The sequence below is a fragment of the Cervus canadensis genome, chromosome 2 (assembly GCF_019320065.1).
Source record: "Cervus canadensis isolate Bull #8, Minnesota chromosome 2, ASM1932006v1, whole genome shotgun sequence".
Taxonomy (NCBI): domain Eukaryota; kingdom Metazoa; phylum Chordata; class Mammalia; order Artiodactyla; family Cervidae; genus Cervus; species Cervus canadensis.
Window position 1 is genome coordinate 26,224,155 of NC_057387.1, and position 12,483 is coordinate 26,236,637.

General features: G+C 41.0%; 1 protein-coding gene across 1 annotated transcript in view; it reads right to left on the reverse strand.

The window, feature by feature from the left end:
* Positions 1-5,875, reverse strand: part of MAB21L3 (mab-21 like 3) — a 30,348-nt gene extending 24,473 nt beyond the window's left edge. The window contains exons 1-3 of the mRNA XM_043459848.1: positions 5,748-5,875; positions 4,852-4,907; positions 4,661-4,753 (exon numbers count right to left, since the gene is read on the reverse strand). Coding sequence (XP_043315783.1) covers positions 4,661-4,696 — 36 coding nt within the window. The 5' untranslated portion in view covers positions 4,697-4,753; positions 4,852-4,907; positions 5,748-5,875. The remainder of the gene's footprint in view (positions 1-4,660; positions 4,754-4,851; positions 4,908-5,747) is intronic.
* Positions 5,876-12,483: the final 6,608 nt, after the last annotated feature.

A 12,483-nucleotide genomic window follows, 5' to 3' on the forward strand; every position in this document is an offset into this window, starting at 1 on the left:
CCCCAGGTTGTTTCCCTTCACTTGTCCTGACCATGGCTTAGTGAGGTATAACAAGAAGAGTCTAAATCAGGGTGCAGAAAAGCAGGGAATGGGGCTGGAAGCAGCTTTACAGGGAGCAATCTTGGTGAAAGAAGGGGGCTCCACCAGAAGTAGAGACCTGTCACTAGCCCAACCTCAGAATCCCTTTGTTGACTCTCAAACTTCAGGAAGAAAGCTAAGACACCAACTGCAACCTTGATGCAGCCTTGTCATTACATTTATTTCATGGCAAAGCTTTGAAGCAAACTGAAGATGGATCAAAGCTCATTCAGTCCAAACTTTTTTTTCCCCTTTGTGCACCACACAGCTTGCGGGATTTCCCTGACCAGGGATTGACCTTCAGCAGTGAAAGCGCCAAGTCCAAACTACTGAACTGCCAGGGAATTCCCCTATTCAATCCAAATTTGACCCTGGGTGCCTGTTTAAGTTTCATTCACTTTCTCTGCTGATTAGGTCAATGCACAAAGGTGTGTTTCTCTTTCTAAAGAGAAACTTTTTTTTTTTCCTAAAGAGAAACCTTTTTTTTTTTTTTCTAAAGAGAGCATTGGTGGGTGCGACAGAGCAAAAACAAAAATGAATTATAATAATTTAACCAGGACCAAGATGCTAGATCTATGTAGTTAGATTATCTAGTTCAACCCCTGCATTGCACTGACTGGAAAAGTTATGCCACACTCATTAGCATGCAGATTCAATCACTCTAAGCAAAGTTTACACAGAAGCAGTCCTCAGAGACTGTTGGCACTTTCAAGATTTGGCCATCCATTTTCTGTAGGTCTCCTGCCCTCCAGGGTATGTCTACATGCCCACATGAGTGTCCACCTCCCCAGGTGCAACGTCAGGCCTGTTGTTGTCCCACATCATTTGCTACTATTAATAGCTCAAATCTGTGAACAATTTACTGTTTCAAATATAAATTATTGCCAATTCAAGTGTATTCCTTAAAATAACATCAATCTGACTCACTTGTATTCCCGTATACTTTCCTGAAGGAGGTAGGGGGTGTAAGAAATAGCGTGACAGGAATGCCACAGGGCTGGCCACACCCATGAGCAAGTGGCCAGGGCAAATGTCATCCACAATGAGTGCCGTTGGTGAAAAAAGGCTGAGAACTTCTTTCTAAACAACAGGAAGTCAGACTTTAAATTCTGGAATTGCCTTAGCTCCAATAATCAGTTTAAAAAAGTGGTGCTGTGGGACTCCCCTGGTGGTCCAGTGATTAAGAATCTGCCTTCCGATGCAGTGGATGTGGGTTCAATTCCTGGTCAGGAAACTAAGATTCCATAAGTTTCAGGGCAACGAAACTCATGTGCCACACCTGGAGAAGCCTGTGCGCCACAACGAACTCTCAGAATAAAAAAAAAAAAAAATAGTGGTGGTCATGGGACAGACACTGTTTCTATCTTTCAGGGGTTAATAATTTAAAGGACTGGAGACTTAAATACAGTGATCCATACAGAGAAGACATCACATTCCCTATCTTTTTAGACTAATTCTTCCATGACCCAAATGCTTGGACCCCACAGGATATTTGCAATTCATATATATAGCAGAAGCCAGAATAACAGCAGCCCTGCAGAGGCGAGGCTGGTGAGGCTTTGCAGTGAAAGATACTTTATAAGGCTTAGCTCCTTTGAGGCTTCCCTGGTGGCTCAGACATAAAGAATCTGCCTGCAGTGCAAGAGACCCAGGTTGGATCCCTGGGTCAGGAAGATCCCCTAGAGGAGGAACCGGCAACCGACACCAGTATTCTTGCCTGGGAAGTCCCAGGGACAAAGGAGTCTGGAGGGCCTCAGTCCATGGAGTCACAGAGTTGGACACATCTGAGTAACTAACACACACACATACACATATAGATCCTTAGAGCCTCTGGATAATCCTTTAAGGTAGACGCTCTGGTAATCCTCATTTTACAGAGGAGAAAACAAGTTCAGAAAGTGTAAGTAATTTACCCAAGGCCTGGGAGTCGGCAAGTCACAGGAATCCATCCCCAGGCAGTGCCCTTGTTCACAACCACTGCACCACTCTGCCTCCGCAAGGACAAGGCGACTGGGAATGAAACCCATGCTAACTGCTTGAATGGGGTTTCCTGAGCTGGAAGTCCTCTCCGCTTGTTAAAACTCGACTCATTAAGCATGTGCTGCTAAGACTTTGTCTTGACTCTGTGAAAAACCTCTTCCATCAGAGCTCACAGTGCTCTCTTCCCCTCCAGCACCCTGTTCAAATCTCTATGTAGCACTTGTGATGTTAAACATTTGCCTGTCTGCATGGGGGAACATCCTCCTTTTAGCTTTGGGCTTATGTGCAAAATCTGCAGGTGAGACAGGGCCACCCTTAAAGACACCCAGACACAAAACGTCTCTCACACTGAGCAGGCCATACCCGGATCTGTGTTTTCAGCGCTGTGTTTTGTGTTGTGTGTGTTTATGGTGATATAGAGGGTTTAGCAGAGGAAATGTAATTTGGAACATAACAGAGTAGGGTGAAACCTCAGCACCTTCATTAACTCTGTGACTTTGGATACGTTTAATTCACACGAGCCTCTGCTCCTTTCTATAAAAATGAAGGTCATATGCATGTATCATATGGTTGTTGCTTAAATGACACTGTAGGGCCTCAACCTGCCAGCACCTTTAACACTCATCTCACATTATCTTCAATGAGGCCTGAAGATACTTCTAACTACATACATGCAATGATCCTATGTGAATGTCAAGAGGGAACAAAGATATCCAAGGCACTGCTCTTCCTTCTGGAAACTTATCCAGAATAAAATGATATAGTTAAGTCACCACCAAGATAACAATAGGAAAGGTGTCAGGAACTAAGATACAATTAAATAAATATTATCAGTGATGATTATGATGGGAAGTCATAGAAAGGCAAAATGCTTTGTGTTGGGGTGTCAGGTTAATCCTTCATGAGAAGGTGGACTCAGAGCTGAGTTTGAAGGATGAGTATGAGCCAGAAAAATGAAAAAGAGGGGGATGTCTCCCTGAGTGGTGGAGGGAGAGCTTCAGCCTGAGACCTTTTCAGGGCACAGTTCTTACAGGACAGGACTGTCAGACCCAACCACCTGTAGGGGCAGAACAGTGGACACACGCAGGAGAGGGAAGACTGGGGAGAGGGACTGTCAGACTCAGCAGTGCCACAGCCTCCAGTGGGACAGACACTCAACTCCAGTCCATGGCTGCCAGACAAGAAACTAGGACCTAGTTTCAACACCTGCATTGCACTGACTAGAAAAGTTATGCCACAGATACTCTGATTTTTTTTTTTTTATTCCAGAGAGGAAGGAAATCTGGATTTCTATGCAAAATCTCACTATTTGGAAATGCTTGTCACAAAATTGAAAAATTTGAAAAATTCTCTGTGGGCCAAAGAAAACACATGCACAGGCTGGAGTCAACACAGAGAGCTTTTGTTTAGAATTTCTGTGATTGAAGATGCAGGGAAGCAGAGGGTAGAAAGATAAAGTATTATTTGAATGCCAGGCTAAAATATTTGAACTTTTTTCTTTCAGAAAACACAGGACTATGGGGAAATGCCAGGTTACACACTTTCTCCAAAGGGAGAAATCACTTTGTTTGCTGTAATTTTTATTATCATAAGTTTTCCCTATTTATCTCTCTTAATGGATTTGGCTAAGAAATCAACTTGATTTGTCACTATAATAATAAATTATACTTTGTTAACTTATAAAGGCATGAAAACACTAGACTAATCTCTAACTCTTAATGTTTTAGTTTAAAGGGTGGTGCTGTCTTAGCAGCTTCATCTGTAAACAGAAAGGTTTAAATTAGATAATATTTATGGTTTCTTCAAGTTCTAATATCCTAAGAGCCTATGACTCTACAGAGAAGACATTAAATTGGTTGTTAATCCATGTGTACTAAAAATATAGTCAATTCATTCAGTTGCTCAGCAGTGTCTGACTTTGAGACCCCATGGACTATAGCACGCCAGGTTCCCTATCCATCACCTTTATATTGTAATCTAGCAGTTTTATAGTTTTCAAAAAGCTGTCTTATTTACTCTTTTTCAAAGCCCCCCACTAAGATCCTATTATCACTCCCATTTTACAGAGAAAAATCTGAGGCTTAGACAGGTTAAGTGCTTTGCTTATGACCACCCAGACATCAGGCTTCCCAGGTGGCGCTAGTGGTAAAGAACCTGTCTGCCGATACAGGAGACTAAGAGACAGGGTTCCATCTCTGGGCTGGGAAGATCCCCTGGAGGAGGGCATGGCAACCCACTCCAGTATTCTTGCCTGGAGAATCCCATGGAAAGAGGAGCCTGGAGGGCTGTAGTCCATGGGGTCGCAGAGGGAGACACCACTGAAGTGATTTAGCATACCTGCACGCACCCAGGCATCAGTGAGGAGCTGGAGTTCCAGCCAAGCTGTAACTCTGTATTCCACATTATATACCCAACATACCTCTTGCACTGGAATCTCAAAGACAGGGCTGAAATATGGTAAATCCCTGAACACTCTTATGGGTGATGGTCTTGGGGCATTTTCTATGTCTTTGGAAACAGCCTGAAATCCTTTCTGCATCAAGGTTGGTGGGGTAGGAGGAGTGGGAGAGAGCATGTGGGAGAGACTGGTATTTGTCCTTACCTTATTCAGCAGGCAGTCTTCTAAGTAGCCTTCCATCCGAGATTTCACGGCTTCCTGGTCAATTCTGAGCAGAACGGCGGCGTCTCGGTTTGTCTGTCAGTGGAGACGGCGCTTGTGCGTGGCTTTCCCAGTGATGTTAATCTCTGGGGCCTGAATTTCTCTGGGAACGTGTGTGTGGACCAGAGACTTACCTTCTCAACTCTTCATTCAAGTTCTTATTTCCAAACTGTGAGCATCCGTCTTTTATCTTTGGGGATACAAAAATCAGAAAAGAATTGAAGGAGAGTTGATGAAATTGAACTGGAGTCCAACCTAATTTTACTCTATTCAGCTCTACTGACATATGCTTTGACCGAAGGGCAATTTTCCAAGTTGTATTTTCCACTCAAATACTCAAAACTTCCATTCAAGATAGAAATGCCTGTAGGTGGCTCCTTCCCACTTGTTTATGCTCTTATCCTGACACTAGATGCATCTGTGAGCTCAGTATCTTATATCTCCTTGTTCTAATCCTGTTGACAGTAAATAGTTTCCTTGCTCCCCCATCCAGAAAATCCTGCAGATGAATCTACCTTCTTTACAATAAACAAATAGGAAACTGCCAAACAACCAGCGGCACCCGTCATTATGTCTACAAATAAGTGATCAAGACACAACAATTTGCACGTGGAAACGCACACACACAGGTGTGGACACACACAGACACAAACACAGAGGTACACACACACAAACGCACCCAGGAACGGCAGGACAAGAATCCTTCTGTTCACCTGCTGGCCTTCCCCCCGGAAAGCTAGCAGTAAAAATACAGACAGTGTAAACAGGTCCCTCAGGAGTTGAGGAAACACTCACATCTGATTTTGCCAGCAAAACCATGTTGGAAAACAGCTCAGGCAGCAAATTCCCAATCTGGCTGGCTGAGGCTAGTTTTATTACAGAAAAAAAAAAAAAAATCGAAATGGCTTGATCTCTGAACTCGGTAAACATCAGAGTCAGCTATTGGATGATCTAAAGAAATTACAGTGCTTCTGGGAGCTCAGCTCTATTCGGAGCAGGGTTCCAAAGGCGAGTGTCTTTCCAAACCCACCTCTGAGAGCTGTCTCTGAGTGCTGGGCAGCCACACTGGGCGCCTGGGCCACTGTGTTCTGTAACCACAGCATTTGCATATATTTCCTGAACGTGGCATCATCTGAAAGCCACACCAGAGCTCGGGCGGCCCGGCAGGTGCTCCACCCACCTCACCAATCCCAGTGTTCTGTCCAGCCCCTACAGCTCACCTCTGGGAACCTGTGGGTGTGCGTGCATGCTAAGTCTATTCAGTCGGGTCCAACTCTTTGTGACCCCACCAACTGTAGCCCACCAGATTCTTCTGTCCATGGGATTCTCCAGGCATGAATACTGGAGTGGGTTGCCATGCCCTCCTCCAGGGGATCTTCCCGACCCAGGGTTGGAACAGTTGTCTCTCAGTCTCCTGTATTGGCAGGCAGTATCTTTACCATTCGGGCCACCTGGGAAGTCCTGGGAGGGAACCTATACGCTGATATATTAATATTAATACATCTGGTAAAGCCACCACTCCTCAATACTGCCTCGATTTTTCATTTTCTTCTATTTGTAATTTTAAATCTCCTGCTTTTGATGGCAAGTGCTCCCAAATATTTCTGAATCTTCTTCCTTTGCCTTCTCTTACCATTGGCTAGTTCCTCCAAACTATTGGTTTTTCACAGGAGGAACAAGAGCCTCTCCCTCTGAGCTTCTTGCAATTCTGAGTTCTCTTTCCAATTCATTTTCAACTTCACCAATGTCATCCTGCTTTTCCCAGGTGTTTTTGCTGTTTCCTTTCTGCTGCTTCACTGTAATTATTAACATGGGAATCCCTTTCCTCTGGTGGGGCCTTTCCTACTAGTCTAAGGTTACTCCAGATGCCTGTCATCAGATGCACAAACTTTCATCCTTTTGTGCTTGAGGTGGTCCTACCTACTGCGATTGCTTCAGTCCTACAGCTGAAAGTAGCATTCTTCCCTCACGCTAGGGTCCAGTGACACCGGCCTGAAGTGAGCAGTGAAAGCAATGAACAGGGCCAAGTAAGAAGATTGGAGGAAGAAGGAGCACGTACAGGGTGGCTTATTAGACTCCAATTTTACCTGGATGCTGTACCCAGGAAATAGAGAGTTATGTAAACACAGCCAGTTGCCTGCTTTGTGATATGGTTCCTTACGGGCAAAGGTTCTGAAATACAGGGCAGATCCACAAACACAGACTCTCTGAGAGGTTGGCAAAGACAAGCTTTTTTGGTTGATAGAGATCTCTGGCTAATTGGATATGGGATCAGCAAATATTTATTGAACAACAGACTGCCTGAGGCATTGTGCTGTGTCACTGAGAGGGACTCATTGAGGACTCAGATTCTCCTCCTTCTTCAGGAAACAAATATCCTCATTTCCCATGACTCACATCAAATGCAAGAATGAACATGTAGACCAGTGTTGGCTCAATTTCAGGTGTGACGACCAAGAAGTCATCCTTTAAAGGCAGTTTAACAAGGTATTTGAACCCTACACCATCAATATGAGAAGCCCTGGGAGGATCATATCACCTGGTTCACCAGCAAAGCTGTTTGCTACAGATTTAGCCTCAGTGGCCAGGACTTTCATACCCAAAAGTGAAAGGGTTGGCTTGATCCAAATCAATCTTAAATATACAAATCTGTTAAAGTTCACCAAGGTTACAAATTCTGACTTATTCTTTCAAAGAGTTCTTTTAATCCTGGGGTGACTCAAACATGACAGCTCAGAGGACCAAATAGAGATAATTGTTTAAGCTGTTAGGAAGCTCCCAACAATGAACAGCCAGGCAGGGACTCTGTTCTGTGTCACCTGGGTAGCCCAGTACCTAACACATAACTGACCCTCGATACCTAGTGGTGAATATTTTGTTGCATTAAATGCTAAAGTGACCATTCTAATAAATAAAATAACTTTGAGATGCATAAAACAGCAATGATGACCTGTTACAAAATAGTATATACTCAGTGGTATACTATATACTATATATATACTATATACCTGTTACAAAATAGTATATACTCAGTGATCCCAGATTGGGCTACAGGAAGGAAAAGGAAACTGTCTGGGCCTGTGTCCATCTGTCTGTGTGTCCATCCATTTATGTATCTGTACACTGGGATGTCATTCTGACTCTTTCTCATTCAAAAGGCCCAGTGTTGAAAGGCAATCCAGAAACTTATTTTGAACAGAGACCAGCTGTTGATGTAATAAAACTCTCACTATGACTTGGATGATATTGTGTATTTTCAAGTTAAATAGTAAGGTATTTCCACGTTCATACCTCTCTACCTGGTAAACAGAGTTATATTTTCATCTGAAACTTTTCCTTAAGTCAGGGTGCTACTCCCTTGCCTCTGCTCAAAGTCATACGAGGCTGGCATATCTTTCAGTTGACATCACCAGAAAAACACTAGGAGTGGAGAAAAACTTTAAGGAAGAAGACATTTGGTTTCATTAATTTGCTAACCCATGAAACTAACTGGTTCACCTCAGTTTCTGTGATACCTAAGTGACGAAGTGGCAGGAAACAGATGACGGGAGAAATTAATTATTCCTAATTCTTGGGTACACAGGGGACTGCTTTTCCTCCGAGCCTCTTTGCTCATGACACATGACAAGTTTGTCTGTTTTTAGTTAAAGGAAACCCAAACAGAAGATAAAGACATAGAGATCAATAGAACAAAATAGAAATTCCGGAAACTGACTCACACAAACATAGTCATTTGATCTTTGATAAAAATGTAAACACAGTTCAGTGGAGGGAAGATATTTCTTTTCACTAATGTGTGTTTGACCAGTTGGTCATTGATAGGAAGGAAAAGAAATAAGCCTTGATATAAAGTTCATACCTTACATAAAGACTAACTCAAAATGGATCGTAGGTCTAAATGAAAAGCATAAACTAAATCCTTGTGATCTGGAGTTAGGCCAAGAGTTCTTAGGAATGACACCAAATAGATTATCTATGTAAAAAAATTGATAAATTAGACTTCATAAATTTCCTTTTGTTCTTCCAAAGATATTGTCATGAGAATGAAGAGACAAGATATGGACTAGAAGGATATATTTGAAAACTACAGACCTAACAAAGGACTTGTATCCACAACATGTAAAGCACTCTCAAATCCAATGATAAGAGAACAACACAACCTAAGGAAAAGTAAAGGACTTGAGTAGACATTTAACAAAGAGGGTATAAAGATGGCAAATAAAAATGTGAAAAAGACAGTATCATAAAGCACTGGATAAATGTAAATTAAAAACACGAATAGATATAATTATTTACATACTTATTTGAACAACTAAAATGAAAAAGTGCTGTCAATACCTAACGCTGACAAGTATTTGAAGCAACTGAAAGTCTCATACATTTCTGATGGGAATGGAAATTGGTTGGGTAATTTCTTATGAAGTTGTAAATACATATTTGACCCCCAGCAATTCCACTCCTAGGTATATATCCTAGAGAAATGAAAACTTGGTTTACACAAAAACATGTACATGAATATTCACAGCACTGTTATTTGTGTTAGCCAAAATGTGGACCCTACCCCAAAGCTTTTCAAGAGGTGAATTGATCAACTGTGGTACATCCATACCATAGAATAATATACAACAATAAAAAGGAACAAACTATTGATACCCACAACTTGGATCAATCTTAAATACACTGTGCTGAGTGAGAAAACCCAATTTCAAAATTTACACATTGTATGATTCCTTTAATTTAGCTTCCTGCAATGCAGGAGACCTGGGTTCAATCCCTAGGAAGATTCCTTGGAAGATCTCTTAGAGAAGGGAATGGCTACCCACTTCAGTATTGTTGCCTGGAGAATCCCAATGGACAGAGGAACCTGGCAGGCTACAGTCTCTGGGGTGGCAAAGAGTCAGACACGACTGAGCTACTAACACTTTCACTTTTCATTAATTTGGCATTCTCAAAAATTCTTGAAAAAAGATCAGGTTATACTGGTGGAAAACAAATTAGTGTTTGCCAGGGGTTTGAGGTGAGGTGAGGGCATGACTATCAACAGATGCTATGACAGAGCTTTTAGGGATGGTCTGTTCTGTGTTCTGATTTTGGCGGGGTTTTCATGAATCTGTATATATGTTAAAATCCTAGAACTTTTCAATAGAAAAAAAAGTGTTACTATAGATAATTTTTAAAATAAAGAAACCCAAGGATATTGATTATAATGAAAACATAATCAAGTTACTAGGGTCCTCATAGATAATATTTTCTGTTATTTTATTGGAAAATATAAGTATTGTGAAACAAAACAGTGTCCTTAAAAAAATCTTTTTAGAGCAATTTTAGGTTCACAGAAAAACTGAGAGAAAGGTAAAGATTTCCCATATATTCCCTCCCCTGACACGTGCATAGCCTCCCTCATTATCAACATCTGCTACCAGAGAGGGACATTTGTCACAGCTGGTGGACATTCACTGCCATGTCCTTGTCACCCAAGTCCCAGTTTACATTATGGTTGACATTTTGTACGTTTATGGGTTTGGACAAATGTATACATCATTGCAATATTGTACAAAGTATTTTCACTATCTTAAAAATAGTCTGTGTTCTGTCTCTTCATCCCTCCTCCATCACCCTTCCCCTAACTCCTGGTAATTACTCTTTTTTTTTTTTTTTTTTTTTTTGCTGTCTCCATAGTTTTGCCCTTTCCAGAATGTCATATCAGTTCAGTTCAGTCACTCAGTTGTGTCCAATTCTTTGCGACCCCATGGATTGCAGCATGCCAGGCTTCCCTGTCCATCACCAAATCCCGGAGCTTACTCAAACTCATGTCCATCAAGCCAATGATGCCATCCAACCATCTCATCCTCTGTCACTCCCTTCTCCTCCCGCCTTCAATCTTTCCCAGCATCAGGGTCTTTTCTAAGTGAGTCAGTTCTCCACAACAGGTGGCCAAAGTATTAGAGTTTCAGTTTCAGCATCAGTCTTTCCAATGAATATTCAGGACTGATTTCCTTTAGGATAGACTGGTTGGATCTCCTTGCAGTCCAAGGGACTCTCAAGAGTCTTCTCCAACACCACAGTTCAAAAGCATCAATTCTTTGGTGCTCAACTTTTTAATAGTCCAACTCTCACATCCATACACGACTACTGGAAAAAACCATAGCCTTGACTAGATGGACCTTTGTTGGCAAAGTAGTGTCTCTGCTTTTTAATATGCTGTCAAGGTTGGTCATAGCTTTTCTTCCAAGGAGCAAGCATCCTTTAATTTCAGGGCTGAAGTCACCATCTGCAGTGATTTTGGAGGCCCCAAAAATACTCTCTCACTGTTTCCATTGTTTCCTCATCTATTTGCCATGAAGTGTTGGGACCGGATGCCATGATCTTAGTTTTCTGAATGTTGAGTTTTAAGCCAACTTTATCACTCTCCTCTTTCACTGTCATCAAGAGGCTCTTTAGTTCTTCTTTGCTTTCTGCCATAAGGGTGGTGTCATCTGTGTATCTGAGGTTATTGATATTTCCCTGTAACTTATTATATAACTGGAGTTTTGTAACTCTTAATTCCCTTCATCTATTTAACTCCCTTCACTTCCCTCTTTTCTGGTAATTATACCTCGTATTGATGGTGTTGTTGAGTTCAACTATGTCTTTACTGATTTTCTGTTTGCTGGGTCTGTTCATTTCTGATAGAGGGTTATTGATGTCTTCAACTATGATAATGGTGTTATCTATTTCTCCTTGCAATTCTACTGGTTTTTGCTCATGTAATTTGATACTACGTTGTTAAGTGCATACATGTTAAAAATTGCTCTGTTTTCTTGGAGTATTGACTCCTTTATCATTATGTAATGTCCTTCTTTATCCTTGATAACTTTCTTTGCTTTGAAGTCTGCTGTCTGAAATTTATATAATTACCTCTGCTTTCTTTCTATGAGTTAGCATGGCTTTCCAGTTGATAAAGAATCTGCCTGCAATGTGGGAGACCTGGGTTCAATCCCTGGGTTGGGAAGATCCCCTGGAGAAGGGAAACGCTACCCACTCCAGTATTCTGGCCTGGAGAATTCCATGGACTGTATAGTCCATGAGGTCGCAAAGAGTCAGACATGACTGAGTGACTTTCACTTTTGCTTTTCATGGAGTATTTTCTTCATTTATTTCCCCTTTATCTTTATACCAAAAGTGTGTTTCTTATAGATAACATATAGTTGGGCCTTGGACCTTAGTTTTTGATCCACTCTGACAATCTATGGCTTTTAATTGGTGAACTTAGACAATTGACATTCAAAGTGATTATTGATATAGTTGGATTATATCTATCATGTTTGTGACAGTTTTCTATTTGTTGCTCTTATTCTTTGTGGCTGTTTTGTCTTCCACTCTTTATTTTTGCCTTTGGGGGTTTTAGTTGAGCATTTTATATGATATCATTTTCTATCCTTTCTTAGAATGTCATTTAATTAGTTAACTTATTTTTAAAAAATTTTCAGCAGTTGATCTAGAGTTTGCAATATATAACTAACCCAAGTCTGTTCTCAGAGAACACTATACCACTTCACAGATGGTGTGAGTACCTTATAATAACAAAATAATCCTAATTCCTTACTCCTTCCATCCCTTATATTATTGTTATCATTAATTTTATTTATGTATAAGCAAACATAAATGTGTGTATATATAAATTTATTATAGTTAGACACACATGTAATATACAGAAATATACATAATCAAATTCATTCTTGCCATTATTATTTTGAACAAACTGTTTTGTTCAATCAATTAATTAA